At 40.1% G+C, this 21,095-nt stretch overlaps 3 protein-coding genes across 4 annotated transcripts; all 3 read left to right on the forward strand.

Annotated features, from left to right (window-relative positions):
- The first annotated feature begins 2,179 nt into the window (after positions 1 to 2,179).
- Positions 2,180 to 3,862, forward strand: LOC147307722 (tripartite motif-containing protein 16-like). The gene has a single exon (XM_086273119.1). The coding sequence runs from the start codon at positions 2,195 to 2,197 to the stop codon at positions 3,860 to 3,862; it is 1,668 nt and encodes a 555-aa protein (XP_086129245.1). The 5' UTR covers positions 2,180 to 2,194.
- Positions 3,863 to 6,538: 2,676 nt separating this feature from the next.
- Positions 6,539 to 11,025, forward strand: LOC147307723 (zinc finger MYM-type protein 1-like). Of its 2 annotated transcripts, XM_086273104.1 has the most exons (3): positions 6,540 to 6,896; positions 7,449 to 7,550; positions 9,127 to 11,025. In XM_086273104.1, the coding sequence occupies exon 3, from the start codon at positions 9,214 to 9,216 to the stop codon at positions 10,192 to 10,194; it is 981 nt and encodes a 326-aa protein (XP_086129230.1). In that variant the 5' UTR covers positions 6,540 to 6,896; positions 7,449 to 7,550; positions 9,127 to 9,213; the 3' UTR covers positions 10,195 to 11,025. The 2 variants fall into 2 exon arrangements, with proteins under 2 accessions (XP_086129229.1, XP_086129230.1); XM_086273103.1 differs by having other exon boundaries at positions 6,539 to 6,896; positions 7,449 to 11,025.
- A 3,266-nt stretch (positions 11,026 to 14,291) lies between these two features.
- Positions 14,292 to 16,121, forward strand: LOC147307724 (uncharacterized). The gene is made up of 2 exons (XM_086273172.1): positions 14,292 to 14,607; positions 15,094 to 16,121. The coding sequence occupies exons 1-2, from the start codon at positions 14,361 to 14,363 to the stop codon at positions 15,636 to 15,638; spliced, it is 792 nt and encodes a 263-aa protein (XP_086129298.1). The 5' UTR covers positions 14,292 to 14,360; the 3' UTR covers positions 15,639 to 16,121.
- The last annotated feature ends 4,974 nt before the right edge of the window (positions 16,122 to 21,095 follow it).

Raw genomic sequence — 21,095 nt, forward strand, 5'->3', positions numbered from 1 at the left:
AGAGTTAAAATCAACTCTCTAAGTGTAAAATTGACAGTTTTTTACTGTGTGGCCTCATATCAAATGTGAAGGCAGAATGAGTCTACGTTTGACGTTTGTTTATATCTAATCTTCCTTTTCAAACATTTAAACAGCAGCGAGTCTGCAGCTGAGGGAACACAAACTCAAATTGTCGGAACAGGTTTGCTCGTTTCTTGGATTCATTTGGTGATTTATTAAATGTATAACTGTTATTCTAATCTGCTGCTGGGTCTCTTACACTTTTCTTTATGCTGTATATTTTCACGTCTCTGGAATAGTTGGCAGTTAGTCAGCTGGGAAACTCTGCATATCGTGGATATGCTGACCTCGCTCCGTGGTGTACAGGGCCGTTTACCCTCATGATTAATATTCACAATAAAAATATTAGCCGAACATCATGAAGTCTGTATGTGTTTCATAGTGTCGAACAACCTTTGTACAGTTAAAGCCAGCAGTTACTACATGACAGAAACACCAACGTTATCTCTTTTATGCGTTTATACACAGGTCACGCTGATTACTGAACAAAAACCCAAAGATCAGATGTTAAACAGATTTATTTGCTCTCTCTCCTCCTTAAACATGTTTTTAATGTTAGTTATAATTCAGAATTGGCGACTGAAACACGTAGGACACATAAGAACATCAGGAAATAAAACACCGATAAATATAACCTCAGTAAAAGAAGTCAGCGGGGGTTACTACAGCTGTGTACCGGGGCCTGCGCTTTGTCGGTGGGATTGCTTGCGAGGCGAGCGGGTCTATCCCACGCTTTGCCGTGAGACTGGGCAGACGTCTCCGAAATCATCGAAGCACTTTTGCAAAGAGGCTGTATCTTGACAAACCGACCAGACACATGAAGATTAAACCACTACATTCTCGGCTAAAAAAATATTAAAACGGTATTTGGTGACACACAAACAGGGTTTTTCAAAGTTCAGTTCTGTTAGCTTCCACATGCCGGTTGTTGTGTGCTAGAAACAATGGCCACCAGGCCTAAGCAATGGTTTTGACTTGATCAGCGTTAACCCCGCCCCCTGAGTTTGATGGGTGAGGCTGACAGATAAAATTATTTCAAGATGAGAGCCAGGCGCCAGGACTGCCAAAATGAAATAACTACATATATCATTAAATAATTAATTAAATGTGTCAATAATTAATTAATTAAATGTGTGTTGGCCCTGCGACAGACTGGCGACCTGTCCAGGGTGTACCCCGCCTCTCGCCCTATGACAGCTGGGATAGGCTCCAGCGCCCCCCGCGACCCTGAAAAGGATAAGCGGAAGCGAATGGATGGATGGATGGATGGAATAATTAATTAAAATGTGAAATACATAAATAATTAATTAAACGTGTCAATAATTAATTAATTACATGTGTCATAACTATTTATTTAATTAATTAATTCCAATTTTAATTAATTATTGCCACATTTAATTCATTATTTAATGGTGTATTTAATTAATTCATTATGGCAGTCCTGGCGCTCCATAGGCACCGGCGCCAGAGGTGAGGTTGAATACAAAGACCGTCCTCTGGACACCGTATAACATGCCCGATCCCAAGGCCCTATATGTATGTGTTATGAGAGTGTGAGTAATGTGGATGTCTAGGTTGTGGAATAAAATCAGTCTGCTGATAAAACAGTGAGCACAGTGAGAAGATCTTCACTGAGCTGATCCATCTCATCTCATAAAATTGAGGCACAGGTGACCAGGAGGGGACAGAGGGGGAACGACCTTTTATTGCTTTTTTCTACAACAATTTCTTAGTTCAGCTGCAGTATTTGATATCCTGTAATGACTAAAATGATAATTTAAACAAATTTACATAAAAAGATTGTCTTTTAAATGTTAAGGTTATTTAACAACTTTAAAGGCTGAGCAGTGCTATTTTTAAATGAAAAACTCACAGGCTCACATGTTCCAGGATTGAATTAGTGTCTGATAACCCTCCCTCTTCCTGCTCTCTAACTCAGCACCTCCTCTCTGTCCACATGTTCCCTTGTTCCCTCCCCTTCTGATCTGCAGTTTGAAGATGGGTGCAACCAACATGTGGTGACGTATAAGAGCTGACAGATCCCATTCGCTACAGAAACCTATGTTGTTTAGATCAGAGCAGTTTCAGTTCTGAGGAAGTGAAACTCACACAGTCACTGACACTGTTGGGTGAAATGGCGCAGAAAAGTGTTCAGCTGGACCGAGAAACCTTCTCTTGTTCGATCTGTTTGGATCTACTGAAGGATCCGGTGGCTATTCCCTGTGGACACAGCTACTGCATGAAGTGTATTGAAAGCTTCTGGGATGAAGAGGAAAAGAAGAAAATCTACAGCTGCCCTCAGTGCAGACAGACCTTCACAGCGAGGCCTGTCCTGGTGAAAAACACCATGTTAGCAGTTTTAGTGGAGGAGCTGAAGAAGACTGGACTCCAAGCTGCTCCTGCTGATCACTGCTATGCTGGACCTGAAGATGTGGCCTGTGATGTCTGCACTGGAAGAAAAATGAAAGCCTTCAAGTCCTGTTTAGTCTGTCTGGCATCTTACTGTGAGAAACACCTTCAGCCTCATTATGATGTGGCTCCATTAAAGAAACACAAGCTGGTGGAGCCCTCCAAGAAGCTCCAGGAGAACATCTGCTCTCGTCATGATGAGGTGATGAAGATGTTCTGCCGTACTGATCAGCAGAGTATCTGTTATCTCTGCTCTGTGGATGAACATAAAGGCCACGACACAGTCTCAGCTGCAGCAGAAAGGACTGAGAGGCAGAGAGAGCTGGAGGTGAGTCGACAAAACATCCAGCAGAGAATCCAGGACAGAGAGAAAGATGTGAAGCTGCTTCAACAGGAGGTGGAGGCCATCAATCAGTCTGCTGATCAAACAGTGGAGCACAGTGAGAAGATCTTCACTGAGCTGATCCATCTCATCCAGAAAAGAAGCTCTGATGTGAAGCAGCAGATCAGATCCCAGCAGGAAACTGAAGTGAGTCGAGTCAAAGAGCTTGAGGAGAAGCTGGAGCAGGAGATCACTGAGCTGAAGAGGAAAGATGCTGAGCTGAAGCAGCTCTCACACACAGAGGATCACATCCAGTTTCTACACAACTACCCCTCACTGTCAGCACTCAGTGAGTCTACAGACTCATCCAGCATCAATATCCGTCCTCTGAGCTACTTTGAGGATGTGACAGCAGCTGTGTCAGAGGTCAGAGATAAACTACAGGACATTCTGAGAGAGGAACGGACAAACATCTCACTGACAGTCACTGAAGTGGATGTTTCACTGTCACAACCAGAGCCAAAGACCAGAGCTGGATTCTTAAAATATTCATGTGAAATCACACTGGATCCAAACACAGCAAACAAACATCTGTTATTATCAGAGGGGAACAGAAAAGCAACATGTATGAATCAACAACAGTCTTATTCTGATCATCCAGACCGATTCACTGGATGGCAGCAGGTCCTGAGTAGAGAGAGTCTGACTGGACGTTGTTACTGGGAGGTGGAGTGGAGAGGGGGAGTTTATGTAGCAGTCGCATACAAGAATATCAGCAGAAAAGGAAGGGGTAATGAATGTGGATTTGGATATAATGACAAATCTTGGTCATTATATTGTAACAAAAACAGTTTTACATTTTCGTACAACAACATTGAAACTCCTGTCTCAGGTCCTCGTTCCTCCAGAGTAGGAGTGTACCTGGATCACAGAGCAGGTATTTTGTCCTTCTACAGCGTCTCTGAAACCATGACTCTCCTCCACAGAGTCCAGACCACATTCACTCAGCCGCTCTATGCTGGACTGTTGGTTTACTCTTATGGAGCGGCTGAGTTGATTAAAGTGAAATAGACTGAAGTCTTTCATATTGTTGTAAGTTTAAATCTGTATTTTAGTTCCCTTTTAGTTTCTCTCCATCATTATTGTGGTATTTATGTGCTGCACATAAATCAGATGTCAGTCAAACATTATGGGCAGTACCTCGACATCTTCAACATGTTGTCTTGATGTTTTTACGTTTTATAGGTGGAGCTCTTTCCTGTGTCTGTTCAGCCATGGAGACTATCAATGCTTATGGATATTTTTATTTGAAAAATTTCTCCACATGACAACATAAACTTCTCTATCTTCTAAATGTTTACTGAATATTTTTCTTAGGTATTTGTATGTTGTTGTTTCTCTTCACTGATCTTAACAGAGAAGTCTACAGACCTTCCTTTATCACACAGATTTTATTCTCATTTGTACATTTATAAAGAAAACAATTAATTACAGAGCAATAAGAAATTTTAAGAAAGTGCACTATATCATAATTTATAGTAAAGTGTATTAAAGCATCGTTAGTTAGTCACTTATTTAGTTTGGAGCTGTATCATCTGACACTGTAGAAACATTTCCTCCAGCTTCAGCACAGAATGTTAAAAACAGAACTATTAATGAGAACAAACAGTAGGAACACAGTATCAGCAAACATCATGGCTTAAAATGGAGAGTAAAAATCTAAAAAGAAATAAACAAATTAGTAAAAAGGATTTCCTGTTGACATGTTATTGGTCCTATCTTGTCTGCAGCACCTCCAGGATGCTTCTTATATGTTTCTGGTTATTTTTGCACCAATTTTAGTTTTTGTCAGTAGGAAGTTCAAGTTCAACTCAGTGTGTTTGTTTGTTTTTTTCAAACTGATACCTGACCTTGAACACCAAACATCTGTCAATAAAGCAATGATATAAAATGCTTATATTAGTACTGAAAAACTGCATATCCACTTTACAAATATAAATAATGATATAAATCCACAGCTGAACTGGAGGAGCAGCTGATCTAGTTCACTCATGTGTTTCTGGACTAAGAGTTGGAGCAAATACCTTATGATTCAGTGATGTTTGTTTTTGTTCAATATTTTGTAGATCCAAGAGTGAGTTTGACTCATGATGATGATGTTCCGAATTAAACAAAGTTGGTCACAAATTCTTCAAAGCTGTTTATTAAGAATATATTCACTTGGACTCATGAGACAGGCTTGTGATCCAAGGGAGCCATCAACTGGACAATTACTGACATGACAACAAAAAAGCTAAGTACAGAGGGGGGGACAGAGGTGAAAATACTTGCTTTAAAGGATTGTAATGTTTCCTTTTAAAATAAGTCTCTAAGGTCAGACAAAGGGACAGAAACTCATAGCTTTCTACCAGCCCAATGACAAAACTATAAGTTGTTTTTTAACATCTACTTTTTCATCTATTTGGCAGTCACAGTGAAAAGTATAAACATTGGCACGCTTTGTCTTGTGATTCTGCTGTTCGTAAAAAATGACCATGCGCAAAGTACCAGACTTTAAGGCTTTGACTTGATGCCAATGGCCTGAGGAGGACAGTATTACCCTTGGACATGTGTAGTCTGCCGTCTACTCAATAGAAGAAGAAGAAGCGCGGAAATGGCACAACTGTCTTCAGTTTCTGGGAGAGTTTAACAATGAGAGACTGATGATGCAGAAGAAATCTCCGTGGTTAAAAACATTAAAAACAGTCGTCCAGGATGATGAGATCCGCCACTGGCTCAGACTGCTGTATATCAGCCGGAGACCCGAGATGAAGTCACGCAGCAGGTATGTAAAACTGTGATGTTCTCAATGAACTAACACAGGAACGATCTGAGCTCAGTCTGTAAGCTAACAGGCTAAAATCAGAGAGCAGCTAATCAAACAAGTGCGTCCGTTTTTTTTAAAGGTCAACTTTTAACAATAGACTTTCATGAGACACATCAAAACCAAACAGGAAGGGAAAGCTTCGGTTTTCTGCACTGTGCCACAGTTCGCTGTCTGCTTCGGTTCACGACGCCTCACTCCGGGGCTACAGACAGTTCTCTGCCGCCTGTGGTGCTCCTCACCTCCGTCTGCACCCACAGACTTCCCGAGGTGGAGGCAGGCCGGCAGGGACTTTGAGAGATGGGCTTTACTTTTAAAAATAGCCCTTAATCAGGGTCTAACTCACTAAAAGATGGCCACATGTCTCTCTCCAACTTAATCTCTTTCTTTTAAGTAATTGTTTTTCATTGAAATGAAATGAATTGTTCAATAAAATGATTACATTTATAATTGAATTCAAGTTAAATGAATCAAGGTGATTTTGACTTTGCTAGTTAACAGGAAGAGAAACAAACTTACACAGGATAAAATGAAATTTGGACCCAGCAGAAAAAGTCAGATCACAGACAAACAGAAACATTCCTCTTTGGCTAAAATAAAATGCAGATTATTGCTCATCTGCAGTTTTAATCATGGTGAATAATTTATGATTCAGCCAAGTAAGATTCTTCTGTGTGGAGGTTTTTCCCCTGTCAAAAGGCATTGACCATTACCTTCATCTAAACATGGAATTTAAGTCATGTAGTTGCCGTTGTTTGTTTTTAAAGAGGTCATAATATTTTTGTGATGGTAGAAATTTATCTTCAAAGTAATAGTCTGAGCCACTGGCTCAGACTGCTGTATATCAGCCGGAGACCCGAGATGAAGTCACGCAGCAGCAGGGACGTGCAGAGGGGGGAGGGGGCGGAGGGTGCTTGAGCACCCGCCCCTTTCCTCCAGGATGCCTCAAGTGCCCCTTTCTTGTGTTTTTTTTTTTTTTTTTTAAATGTGTATCTGCGTATGGAGTCCTGCCTTTGCCCCTCAACAATAAAATGTAACTATTAATCTCAATTTTGCTAAATAAAAGGATCTGGCTTGCATCAGTCACATGACTACCATTAACCAATGGTTGCCCTTGAGAACAGAGCGCGCTCGTTAAGAGCCAGGTACGAGCTCGCAAAGTGCACGCGCATTTTCTGCAAGCTAGGTGGTGCGGAGCTGGAGGAGGCAAATTAATTGGAAGGTGCTGACTGCAACAAAACAGTAAGTAGGGTGTACAGCTCACATTATAGTCTATAGCAACAAATAAATTGAAATAAATGAGCCTGCTGTTTGTGCAACAGCGCGACAAACATTACATGTCCTTTTATTAACTGCATAAGTAGTGGTGGTCATTAACTGCTAGCTAACTGGGTAAGGGTGTTACAAGGGGGTCTGTAGCTCTGTCCACAGTCTTAGGGAACATGTTTTGTTTTAAAGTAAGTTACAGGACTTTTCCCTTCTTTTCTGGAGGGTTTTTATTTCACTAAAAACGATGTAATATGGATATCCACATAATTATGGATTATTATATTTATGATATTCACCCCCCCCCCCCCCCCCACACACACACACACACACACACTTGTTTTTGAAGAAAATATATTAAGTAACAGATGATATTAGGTTTATATTTCAAATGAGATAAAATGCTGATTTTAGAGTAGTAAAATTATTGTATCTCTACAGTTTGAACATTTAATAAGCACAGCATGTGTGTGTTTTATGTGTATAGATTTTTAAAAATTATTACTAATAATATAACAAATATTCCAGAAATGCCTCGTAAGGAGAGGAGGAAGAAACAGCTACAAAAGGAGCTGTGTGAGGCTGCTAAAGGCAGTGGATCCCTCACCAGCTGGATTAAAAAGAGCACAGGTAACAATAACACATGTACCAGTTGTTGCATTGTAGAGGTATTCAAGGATAAAAACAGTAATTAAAGCAGTTGCAATGTTTTGGTTCTATAACATTTTCTATCATTACTTTATCACGGACTAGGTGCAAAAGTTGTTAAGTGTAGATAATTAAATAATAGATTGTTGTTCTCAGATAAACAGCAAGTGGAGGGTGATAGTTCAGATGAGGAGATGGAAGGAGGAAGTGAGGCAAAGACTGAGTCACAGGCAGAGCCTAGAGATAATGTAGAGGAAAGGACAAGCCAGGAGAAAGAGCCTGGAGTGAGAAAGTCAGAGAGTGAGTCAGAGGCCAGAGAGGAGGAGAGTGAAGCTAGTGAAGCCATAGAGAGGACATTCTCAAACCTACTTGGACTTGCACACCCAACTGATCCTGCCCATGTCCTACAATTCCACATACAGTATGATGAGGCCTTTATTCAAATGTGTGATAATATTGGACCCTGCCAACCAGTACTGTCATCATATCCAAAGAATGAAGAGGGACGATCATTTCAAAAGAAGTGGTATGAGAAAAATCCATGGCTAGAGTATTCTCCAAGTGCTGATGCCATGTTTTGTTTCAGCTGCCGTCTTTTCTTAAATGATGAAAAGTACACAAGTCGCAAAACCTGGAAAACGGAAGGGTTCAGTCGGTGGAGAAGGGCTTTAGAAAGGATTAAAGAGCACAGTGCATCAGAGTCTCACATGTGTGGTATGGTGAGGTGGAACTCATTTAAAAAAAAAACCTTGGAGGCAGCTTTTGAAGTAGCTGACCAAGTGTCACAAGCTGCAAAAGATAAAGAAAGAGAGAGAAACAGAGAAATTTTGTCTCGTTTCATAGACATCACTCTTTACTTGGCAAGACAGGGTATGCCTTTCAGGGGAGATGATGAGACCTTGTCAAGCCAAAATCGAGGAAATTTCTTGGAGTTAGTTGAGTTGTTCAGCAAGTATGACAGTGTAATTAAATTACACATTGATGCCATAAAAGAGCGACAGGGACCTGGAAAAAGACCTCTCGTCTTGCTCCTCTCAAACAGAAGTCAGAACGACATAATTAAAGCTTTGGCCACATCAGTAAGACGTGTCATCCAAGCAGAAATTCAAGAATGTGAAACCTTTTGTGTCATGATGGATGAAACCACAGATGTGTCGCACACAGAGCAGGTTTCCTTTGTTGTCAGATATGTGCACAACATGGAAATCAAGGAGCGCTTCCTTCAGGTGTGTAATGTGGAGTCAACAACTGGAGATGCTCTTGAAAAGCTACTAATCGCTCTACTGAAAGAAAATAATCTGAAGATTGACAACATCCGGGTTCAAGGTTATGATGGGGCTGCAAACATGAGCGGGCGCTTTAAAGGACTTCAGTCAAGAATACAAAAAAAAATCCAAAGGCCTTATATGTCCACTGTCAGGCACACTGCCTTAATCTGGTTTTAGTAGAGAGCGCAAAGTCAAACATGTGTTTTGTCAGCTTTTTCAACCTAATCGAAAAGCTTTACACTTTTGTGGCAAATTCATCTAAACGACACTCTGCATTTATTAAAATGCAGGAGAAGTTGTACCCCGAGCAGTGCCCACTGGAGCTGCAGAAGCTGTCAGACACTAGGTGGGCCTGCAGAGAAGCTGCCCTCAAGACAATGAGGAAGATCCTCCCAGCTGTCATGCAGTTTCTGGAGGAAATACTACAGCAAGATCCTCCAGACTCTTCAGCAGGTGATGCAAAGATCCTTCTCAAAAGCATCAATTTTGAATTCATCCTGTGTCTGGAGATCACCTGTCCCATCTTCCAAGTGACTGCTACTGCATCTGATGCATTGCAGAAGACAGATATTGACCTGGCTGCAGCATACAAGATTGTTGATGGTGTTTTGCAGAGCCTGGACCACATCAGAACAGAGGAAGAGTTTGAGAAAATTTATGAACAGGCTAGAGAGAAGGCTGCATCAGTGGGCCTGGACCCCCCATCTGAGGTCCCTGGACAAGCTCGGAGGAGGAAATTGCCAGCAAAGTTTAAGTTTGCTGCCACAACAGCTACTGCTGATGACCATGCTTTCACAACTCCCCAAGAATACTACCGTGTTAAAGTGTTCTATGTTTTTGTTGACACAATGACACAGGAGCTTCTGAGACGCTTTAAAGGAGGAGATAATTCCACATGGGAAATCTTGAATGCCTTACATACCCTGACAGTCCCAGAGAACTGGAAAATAATCTCAACAGAGGCACACCAAGCTGTGAAGAAACTCTGCCAGTTCTATGACATTGAGGAGGAAGACAAATTACAGACAGAACTTAAGGTCTTTCATGCTTCATACTCGTGCCCCCCACCAGTCAGTGTGGCATCCATTCTTTCAGTGGTCAAAGAAAACAATGCACACCTGATCTTCCCCAACATGACTGAGCTGCTGAAGACATATGGAACACTCCCAGTGTCCACAGCAACTGTTGAGCGTTCTTTCTCAAAACTAAAACTAGTTAAAAACAAACTTCGTAACCTTTGCTCAGAGGAGAGGTTGTCAGACCTTCTTTTATTGGCAGTTGAAAAGGATGTTCCAGTCAGCCACAGTGAGGTCATTGACATTTTTCGGGACATGGCAAACAGAAAGTTATTGTTATAATTTGGGACAGGACATGAAGAGCATCTTATTCCTTCCTGCTCTTTCCAAAACATACCCTGTGTTGTTTTTGTTTTCTGATTAACACAATGTTTGATTCATCCTCCTATTGGTTTATTTTTTTACTGTTGTATTTTAATATTTGAAAGAAAGAAAGAAAGAAAGAAAGAAAGAAGATTTTACAGTTCTACAATCTAATCCCTCCCATGTAAAGTTGATGCTGTGATGTTTAAAAGGTGCTAACAGGACACCAACACTGTATGTATAGATTTTTTTAATACATTCTCACACTACCATGACCCCTGTCTTTTGTACTACTAATATCCTGGTTTCAGTTTATTTCCCAGTTTTTTAAATCTGTTGCCTTATGGTTCCAAGCGCTGTCACCAATCTTTTTACATTTTATTTTTTATCTCAAAGCACTTGTTTAATCAGCTACCTATGGCTTTTTTAATATGTACAGTCTCAAAACAACACAGCCCTGCCCTCCAGCACTATCAGCAGCAGGAACAGCAGTAATCCCTCAACAGCAACATTGTACGCCATCAGGTAAAACAAAGGCCACATTTGCTTTGCATTGTCCACACCTGATGACAGTCATATAGAACGATGCAATTCCATATTAGATTCATCATGAATGTGAGTTGTCGTTATTCAGCCTGTTCTATCTGCCCCTTTTTTAACTTTGAGCACCCGCCCATTTAAACCTCTCTGCACGTCCCTGCGTAGCAGGTATGTAAAACTGTGATGTTCTCAATGAACTAACACAGGAACGATCTGAGCTCAGTCTGTAAGCTAACAGGCTAAAATCAGAGAGCAGCTAATCAAACAAGTGCGTCCGTTTTTTTTAAAGGTCAACTTTTAACAATAGACTTTCATGAGACACATCAAAACCAAACAGGGAGGGAAAGCTTCGGTTTTCTGCACTGTGCCACAGTTCGCTGTCTGCTTCGGTTCACGACGCCTCACTCCGGGGCTACAGACAGTTCTCTGCCGCCTGTGGTGCTCCTCACCTCCGTCTGCACCCACAGACTTCCCGAGGTGGAGGCAGGCCGGCAGGGACTTTGAGAGATGGGCTTTACTTTTAAAAATACCCCTTAATCAGGGTCTAACTCACTAAAAGATGGCCACATGTCTCTCTCCAACTTAATCTCTTTCTTTTAAGTAATTGTTTTTCATTGAAATGAAATTAATTGTTCAATAAAATGATTACATTTATAATTGAATTCAAGTTAAATGAATCAAGGTGATTTTGACTTTGCTAGTTAACAGGAAGAGAAACAAACTTACACAGGATAAAATGAAATTTGGAGCCAGCAGAAAAAGTCAGATCACAGACAAACAGAAACATTCCTCTTTGGCTAAAATAAAATGCAGATTATTGCTCATCTGCAGTTTTAATCATGGTGAATAATTTATGATTCAGCCAAGTAAGATTCTTCTGTGTGGAGGTTTTTCCCCTGTCAAAAGGCATTGACCATTACCTTCATCTAAACATGGAATTTAAGTCATGTAGTTGCCGTTGTTTGTTTTTAAAGAGGTCATAATATTTTTGTGATGGTAGAAATTTATCTTCAAAGTAATAGTTATAAAGTGAATTAATAAGACTTTCCAACAAAGAGAGGGAGTCACATGGTGCTTCTGAAACATTTGTACAAACCTCTCTCACATATGTGAGCAACATGCTCACAGTGTACAGCCCTGCTGACTGAGGCTGCACCTTTACCTGTCTAATCTTTTTCTTTTTACTTTGTTCCTCAAGTCCCACATCAACATGAAGTGTAAGGAGGAGGAAGATCTGGCTGGCCAGCAGGTCTGGAAGCAGGAGAGGAACTTCAATCTGGACCAGGAGGACACAGATCCCCCACAGATCAAAGAGGAACAGGAGGAACTCTGCATCAGTCAAGAGGGAGAACAGCTTGTAGTGAAACACGAGGATGAAGGCATCGTCGTCTGGAGCGGGGAAGAGCGGCTCAGACAGCTGCGTAACATCTGGAAACCTGAGAAAGATTTACAGACCAGCGGTAAAACTGTAATCGCTTTTCTGAAGTGTTAACATTAATATTAAACCTACAGTTTGTATCAGTCAGATCTATTTAATGTGTATTCGTGAAAACATGACAGGGAGTTTTAAATGGACTGGTTCTTATATAGCGCTTTTCTACTCAATCTTGAGCACTCAAAGCGCTTTACAAAACTTGTGCATTCACCCACTCACTCCCATTCGCACAAGCACATTTTTCTTAGTGCTTTCTACCAACATTCAGACACACATTCCACAGATCAAAGAGCAACTTGAGGCAACTTGGAGTTAGTATCTTGCCCAAGGATATTTGAAATGCAGACTAGGTGAAGCCGGGAATCGAACCGATCAGTAGATGATCTGCTCTACCGCCTGAGCTACAGCCACCCCCAATAGTGAAGATTATTTTGAAAAATATCAAGATGTAGATCAGTTTCGAGATCAACTCCAAAATAGATCATCAGTCAGTCAGTAATAAGTGAGTTCTTTTTTGTTTGAAAGGTTTTTTTTACTCTTAATGTTGCTGAAAAATGTCAGAACTCAAGTTCTCATTTGCATCAGAGTGCACAAATAACTTCATTTTTACACACTTTTAATTTCACCTGCAAATGTGAGCAACATGCCCTCATTACAGACTTTAACTAAAACTTTATCTTCTCAGAAGTGTTTTTCTATAATTACATTTTTTTTATTGTTCGTTTAGAAGCAATAGTGGAGAGACCGGCTGACTGCTGCAGAAGAAATCTGCTCTGAGGTTAACAGAACGTCTGATCGTCCAGTATGAGATCAACCTTCAGCAGAGACTGCTGGATATCAGCCGGAAACCCGAGATAAAGTTACGCATAACAGGTAAAACTGCGATGGTCTCAGTGGACTAACACAAGAATACAACTCATGTAGGACCTGATCAGAGCTCAGCTTGTAGGCTAACATACTGAAATCAGGGAGCGGCTAATCACACAAGTGCGTCTCTTTTTTACGGTGAACTTTTAGCATTAAACAAACCTTGAGACCGAGAGAAAGTGCCTTTATAGAAGATTTATTTAGAAGATTAAGATAAAGGAGGCAGGGAGGGAAAGCTTCTGTTTTCTGCACTGTGCCACAGTTCGCTGTCTGCTTCGGCTCTCTGACCCTCACTCCGGGGCTACAGACAGTCCTCTGCCGCCTGTGGTGCTCCTCACGTCCGTCTGCACCCACAGGCTTCCCGAGGTGGAGGCAGGCCGGCAGGGACTTTGAGAGATGGGCTTTACTTTCAAAAATACCCCTTAATCAGGGTCTAACCCTACAAGACCATCGTGCCTCCCCCACCATCCTCACCTCATGTTAAAATGTATATTTTTCAACTGAATTATATTTGGGTTCAAGAAAATGATGAAGTTTTTAAAATAACTTTGTAATGTTCTAATAAACAGTCTTAACTCGAACTAAATCAGCTCAAATCTCACAGATGTCAGTGTTATTCACAAAGCATGGAAACATAGTTGTTAGTTTTGAATGCAGCCACAGCAGGCAAACTATGGCTGCATGCTCCAAAGAACAGGAGCACAGTAACTGAACACACTCTTAGCACACTTACATCTGATTTTGGGAACAGTTAACAGATCTGAACCTGATGACCTGAGAGGTTTAACTGGGTCAAAGGTCGAGAGCCAATTGAGAACTGTCCAGTTAAACCAACTAAATGATGAAACCTTTGATTTAAAATGTCATGATCAACAGTATCAAAGGCAGCAATGAGATCAAATAGAACTAAGACTGAAACTCTGAGTCCCTAATAATCTTCAGATCACTGATGACTTTAGTTGGGTTGATTCTGTGCAATGACTGGCTGTGAAACCTGACTGGTACTTATCTGCTATGGCACTGTGAGATTTTCAGTTTAATCTACAACAATGACAAACATTTACTTGCAGCGTGAAGCTGGCAGCAGCTACCTGAATGATTTGTACTCTGAACTTTCCTAATAAGAGTATCAGAGCTCGAGAGTAACTTACACTTTCATTTTTCACATTTGTACAGTTTAAATTTCACTCACATATGAGGACATGCTCAGAGTGGACTATATTTGCTCAGATGTGTTTTCCTGTCATCACATTATTAACCTTTTTCCTCAGTGACCCTTTGTTCCTCAAGATCTCCCCCTAACATGAAGTGTGAGGAAGAGGAGGGCCTGTATGACCAGCAGGTCTCCAACCAGGAGAGGAACTCCAGTCTGGACCAGGAGGGCCCAGATCCTCCACAGATCAAAGAGGAAGAGGAGGAACTCTGCATCAGCGATGACGTAGAAAAGATTGTACTCAAACAGGAGGATGAAGGCCTCATCTGGACTGAAGAAGAGCAGCTCAGACAGCTGGATAACATCTGGAAACCTGAAATGAACTTACACAGCAGGGGTATGTAAAACCGTAATGGTCTTACCTAAAAATTAATATGACTTTAATTCATTCAATAAAGATATTTTGGAAACACATCAGAGTTCTTCAAGGCCAGTGTTTAAATAAACTCAGCTGATTGTTAGTCGAGGTTTTCTGAGAGCTTCGCTGCTTTTTATCCCCATATTTTAATCCTACTTTTAAATTTCCCCTTCTGTCTGATGTTTGTCTTATCATTTACATAAACATCTTTCCAACAGTAATTGGTGGACAAACTGTGATTGGTGCATAGAAATTTACTAACGTGTTAGAAGTGAGTGCATGAAATCTTATTTTAACAGTTTCCAGGTCTGGGTAAATGATATGATGATATTTCGGATGATATTTTGATTAAACTCTGTTGTAGAGTTGGAAATGGACAGCTGTAGACACCACTGCCGAGTAGTCATTCTTGTTATACTTCTATATTTATCTAAGACAAGTAATTTTGTCCATTTGTCACCTCAGCTTTCCCACAACAGCATGAATGTGAGGAGGAACTGGTTTTTGGGGACCAGGAGAGAAACTTCAGCCTCGACCAGGAGGATCCGGAGCTTCCACACATAAAAGAGGAAGAGGAGGAACCTTGCACCAGTCAGGACGTAGATCAGCTTGTAGTGAAGCAGGAGACTGAAGGCATTATTATCTTCATGGTGGCTCCTACTTATGAGGAAAGTGAGCCAGAGCTGGACAGTGAACATCTCCTTTCTTCCAGCTCTCCTGAACCAGAGAGCAGAGATCAGCAAGACAACTTTCCTGTGTCAGAGAGTCAGCGTAAAACTGACACAAGTAAAAAGTTTGTGAAATGTGAGATTTGTGGAAAAACCTTTGAGTACAGATCCAAACTAACGAGACATATGAGGGTTCACACAGGTGAGAAGCCACATTCTTGCAGCACCTGCGGAAAAAGATTCAGCCTGATGATAAACTTGAAAACTCACATGAGAATCCACACAGGTGAAAAGCTTCATTCAGAGGATACAGTTACAAAGACACATGAGGATTCACACTAGTTAAAAGTGGGAGAACTGTCAGATGAAGCAGTCCACTGAGAAGCCAGATCAGAGCAGATCAGATGACCTCCTTCCTTAAAAAACTCTGTATTGTTTATTGTATGTAGGGGTGGGAGATATAGCCTCAAAATAATATTTCAAGAAACTTACATTTAAAAAAAATAATGTACATTTTATCAGCTCGGCAGGCAGCAGCATTTATATGTGTAAGTAAATGATGGATTTTCCATCTTTCTCTTCCAGTGAGCTGCTGTCACTGATGACAGCTTAGCTAATTCAAAGTGTGAAAATGTGGCCACCTCAAGGTGCTTGATATTGTAAGGTAAAGACCCAACAATAATACAATGAAAACAGAGAAAACCCAAACAGTCATATGACCCCCTATTAGCAAGCGTTTTGGCGACAGTGGGAAGGAAAAACTCCTTTTTAACAGGAAGAAACCTCCAGCAGAACCAGGCTCAGGGAGGGACCCCCATCTGCAACAAGGAGAGTTTTAAGTCTAATCTTAAAAGCTGAAGGCTCTGCCTCCCATTCTACCTTTAAATACTCTATGAACAACATTATAGTGCAATGTTAGTGACACGGCATACATGAAATATGAGCACATAAGTATCCTCAGGGGTGTTTTTCCTGGAAGTTTTAAGAAAAGTGTATTACAAGTGCTTACACGCTTAATATCCAAAATAACCTTGTAATGCGGAGCCTGCACAATTCTGTCATATAAGCAGAGGTGGAAAGTAACGAATTACATTTACTTGCGTTACTGTAATTGAGTAGTTTTTTTGTGTATTTGTACTTTTTAAAGTCATTTTTCAAGTCTGTAATTTTACTTTTACTTAAGTATATTTTTTAAAAAGTATTGTAGTTCGCTACGTTTTCAATCACACCCGTTACTGAGTAAATTAAAAAAAACCATTGCACTTCGGAAATACTGCAGGGAATGATGGGTAGTAGAACAAATTGGCGCTAAGGTCACGTTAAAGATGGAGTCTGACATCGGTGTTATGGATCCAGTGAAAAAAGAAGCCCCGTCGAATTCTGCTGACCCTGAACTCGAAGAAACGGATGTGAACCCCTGGCCGTATTTAAGGGACCATTTCGGCTTCAAGTGCAAGAAAGGCAACAGCTTTATTATGCAGTGTAAGCTGTGTTTGCCCAGAGAGACCGAGTTAGCAGCTTTTAAAAATTCCACATCAAACCTGCGCAAGCATGTGGAGGTAAGTTAAATACAACTCGTACCGTTATGGTAGCAAAAAGGCTGTGTTCAAATTAATCACATTAAGTTAAGACATCTGTGAAGAACACAGATAACGTTGGTTGGTACTAGCAACTTGCTGTAATCGGGCACGTTGTTGTCCACGCAACTTACATTTTTTTTACTGGGTTGGTAAATTGCCAAAAGAAAATGTGTTTACCTACGTTTTTCCTGTTTGTTAATAATAAGAATTTATTTAAAAAAAGAGTTAAATTAAAGACAGAAGCGGCTACTTTCTTACTTAACCCACATATGTTCACACTGCAGGCAAAAGAATAACAGAGCGCTCACTTACCTTAGATTAGTCAAAGACAGCTGACTTCTGTTACTTGTTAATTAGCACTTGCAACCTCCCGTTAACTAGCCTGTTACTGTCCAATAAAAAAAACCCCACGAGGTATATTGGTATAATTTACCAGCGGTAGCTATGTAATGCATTGATGTCTTATTAGGGACATCAAAAAACTTTCTCTCAAACTTAACACTGGCCTGCCTGCCTCAGCTGCCTTCGAGCGTCTCTTTAGCTGTGCTGGACTACTGTTCACTGCAAAGTGAGCAAGGATGAACTCTACTAACTCTGAAAATCAACTGCTCCTCAAAATTAACAGGAAGTTCAGAGAGTAACACTCTAGGATGGATACAAAGGAACTTTAATCTAGAGGTACAGTAGGGCAGGGCCAAGTTTAAAAAATTCAAAAACATTTTTAAAGCAGCTGCCGTTCAGTTCAGTACTTGTTCTCTTATTTGACAGTTTAGAACACATTCTCATGTGAAAGAATGATATGGTTTTGTATTGAAAACACTGTGATACCTGACGGTTTGGTTTGGTTGATTGGTTTGGTGACCATTATCCATTTTCATGTATAGACTTGCAGTTTAACTGCCACTGCACTTTAATTTGTAAAGTTTTTCTTTTCACTAAAAAAGAACTACTTTGAGATTTATATCCCACTGTCCTTTTTTGCACTACTCAGAAGCGGCTGTCCTCCTGCTGACAGAAAAGTAACTATGTAACTTTTACTCTGAGTACATTTTAAATGAGCTACTTTTTACTTTTACTTGAGTACATTTTTAGACAGGTAATTTTACTTGTACTTGAGTAAAATTTCAGCAAAGTAATAGTACTTTTACTTGAGTAAAATATTTTAGTACTCTTTCCACCTCTGCATATAAGGAAAAGAAATTCTACCTGGTTTGTTTCATCTTGGGTCGAGCTTTTTAACCTCCTGCTTTTCCACCGTGTAGCACATCAGTAATTTCCATCCACTGACTGCTCTTGCTGTTATATGAAATGTAACTCGCGAGCAGTGTTGGTCAAGTTACTTGAAAAAAGTAATCAGTAACTAATTACTGATTACTCCCCCAAAAAAGTAATCCCGTTACTTTACTGATTACTTATTTTCAAAAGTAATTAATTACTTAGTTACTTAGTTACTTAGTTACTTTTTAAAAACACGATTTACAACCTGAAGAGGTGATAAAGTGATAGATCTTTCAGCCCAATTCTACTTTTTCTACATAATCCATCATACAAAATGTAATCAAATGGAAAAGTCTTTTTTAACTTGTTTTATCAGTTTTAATCTTTTAACTTTATGCATCAAGCAAAACATTTAATTATATGCAACATTCTCTGACTTGAATAAATTAGTTTAACATTTAAACCTATTTTCTACACATTCCAGCACATAAAATAAAATATTTTTTGTGTTTTCACTCACTCTTTCAAACAGATGCAAGTAAAACACAGCAGAAAATAAATAAAGTCAAAGACTCAGCGGTCCTTTTGCTCTATTTTCACCTGTAAAGCAGGAGCAGGGTAGGCGGAGGGTTACCCTGGTGTAGGTGTGCTGCGGTCAGTTGAAGAATCCGCGCGAGTGTCTCTGTGAGTTTCCCATCACGTCGTAGCTACTCGGTGCTTGCTCGGAAGTTTAGGGGTTTTTTTCGCTGTAAAAAGAAGTTTTCTTCCCACGCACGATGGACGCTAATGTTTTTGTCACTTTTTATGGAATCAAACTCAAAGTAAGGTCAGTACTTCCACACTTTAAACGCTGCACGCTCATACTCTCTCCCGCACTCGATATATTATCCATTGTTGATCTGCACACAGCTGCTGTCACCAACGTCGCACTTGCTTACGTCACTGTCATGAGACATTCTCGCAAAAAAAATCACGGTTTTAGTAACGCAGTAACGCAGCGTTCCTACGGGAAAGTAACGGTAATCTAATTACCGATTTTGCAATAGTAATCCCTTACTTTACTCGTTACTTGAAAAAAGTAATCAGATTACAGTAACGCGTTACAAGTAACGCGTTACTGCCCATCTCTGCTCGCGAGTGCTCCAGTGATGCATGGTTGAATCATTTGTTTACCTTTGGGTCGCACATCACTGCTGCTAGTATCTCCTGCTCACGTGCCTTCACAGCCCGGTTGTACTCAAGTGTGTTTTTGCTTAAAGTGTTGTAACAGGTTTGCTTTTTTCACTTTCAGTGGGAAAAGTTTTCTTGCATATTTTGCGAACATTCAGCTACCAAACTGTGACTGGAGCCCGACATATGGCTCTGGCTGTGAGACATGACTGGGGTTGACTCATTGGGGTGAATGCAAACACATGATGTTCCTCTAAACACACTTTTTTGTAAACATTTATACCAGTATTATTGCAGATCATATGATATGTCACAGCCCTAATTCTGTTTGTTGCATATTCCATTAAAACCTGTAATGAAGATGAAACACGTATTTACATTCATTTGATGTGATATTTGTATCGTGTTGAGCTGTGGAGGTGACAAAAAAGTTGCTGAGATGTTTTATTTTTTTGTTTAGTGGAGAGGTTTTACTCCACAGAGTCAAAGCTGGAAAGAAACACACATGAGACCAAACATTTTGTGATTTAATCTTGATTTTCATGAAGACTGAATTTCAGCATGTGCTCATCCTGTTGATTCGTATGTTGGTGTTGGTTATGTGTCTTAAAAGTGAAATAAAGATTTCTTTAAAACTTCTTGTGGCTATTTTTTTAAGGCACAATCTTTACAACATGAAACAACGTCTGTGAAGCACATTTTGTACAGTGGGCAGGGAGACTTGCCCATCACTGTGGTGGTGGGGTGGATGAGATTTGCCTGCGGTCACTTAAGGCTCTGTATGTTGTGGGTCTGTCCTGGTTGTCCTGCTCAAACATTGTATGGAAGTTGAGGTCAGTGCCTTCAGACCGGCCAACTATGGTGGTAATCATGGTCCCCTGTTTTATGAAGGGAGTGTAGAGGGTATGTTTGCACTTCAGGCCTCCCTAGGAAGGTCTATATCTGTAGTCACTTTCACTGTTTTCTTATTGCTGTTTCAAATTGTTGTTTCTGTTTGTAGCCTTTTTATTGAAGGATTTTGGTTTATATTATTAATATGTGCATTTGTTGTTATTAATAATATTTGCTTCACTCTCCATTTGATGTGTTTTTGGTATGTTATACTTTTAATTGTTCTATGATTATGTTTATGTGTGGTTTATAATTATATTTAAGTTCTGGGTTTTTTTATGAATAAAAGTGACTTAACTTGTCAGAGATATGAGACTTTGGGCATTTCCCCTTCTGTCTTATTCTCAGTGTCTTGTCTCCATGTTTATTTACCTCTGTGTTGCTATCTTTGTGTCTCTGTCTCTTTCTCTTCCCCTGTTCAGTGGGATTTAAGACTTCCAACAAATAATTTCAAAGGGTCAATTAAATTTTAATAAAACCATTTTACTCAACACTGCACTCGAATTTTAGCATTTTTTTTTACTCAGTCATAAAAAGATTCATCTTAAAATATGTTTTAGATACATTTTTATTACTTTTTTCTTTCTTTCTTTTCTTGTTGTTGTCCCGTTTCGTTTTTTAGCCATCAGAATTATTGTCTGAAGGCCAAAAAAGATGCCCAACTAACTTAATTTACCAAATGGACCATCACGGCCTTGCCATATTGGTCCATTTGATCAACCTTTGTTATTATTTATTTATTTTAATTTATTTTCAGTTGTTACAGATAGGACAGACATGACTGGGGGATAGGAAGGAAGGAAGGAAGGAAGGAAGAAAAGGGGAAGAGGGACAGTGAGAAAGGGCACTTAAAAAATATCTCCCAGGTCACCTGTTGAGAGAAGAAAATAAGAGAAAACAAGCAAAAAAGAGAGCAACATAATAACACAACACCATTGCA

Source organism: Aulonocara sp. 'chitande type north' Nkhata Bay, linkage group LG18 (assembly GCF_057382095.1).
Source record: "Aulonocara sp. 'chitande type north' Nkhata Bay isolate Kocher_YH1m ecotype deep benthic linkage group LG18, A_spYH_male_GT1.1, whole genome shotgun sequence".
Taxonomy (NCBI): Eukaryota; Metazoa; Chordata; class Actinopteri; order Cichliformes; family Cichlidae; genus Aulonocara; species Aulonocara sp. 'chitande type north' Nkhata Bay.

What these genes read in the sequence shown, in the direction of transcription:
- LOC147307722 (XM_086273119.1), top strand. Translation starts at nt 2,195, where the DNA reads ATGGCGCAGAAAAGTGTTCAGCTGGACCGAGAAACCTTCTCTTGTTCG.
- LOC147307723 (XM_086273103.1), top strand. Translation starts at nt 9,034, where the DNA reads ATGTGTTTTGTCAGCTTTTTCAACCTAATCGAAAAGCTTTACACTTTT.
- LOC147307724 (XM_086273172.1), top strand. Translation starts at nt 14,361, where the DNA reads ATGAAGTGTGAGGAAGAGGAGGGCCTGTATGACCAGCAGGTCTCCAAC. An exon ending in AATGAACTTACACAGCAGGG is followed by an intron (nt 14,608 to 15,093) that starts GTATGTAAAACC and finishes TTGTCACCTCAG; the next exon opens with CTTTCCCACAACAGCATGAA.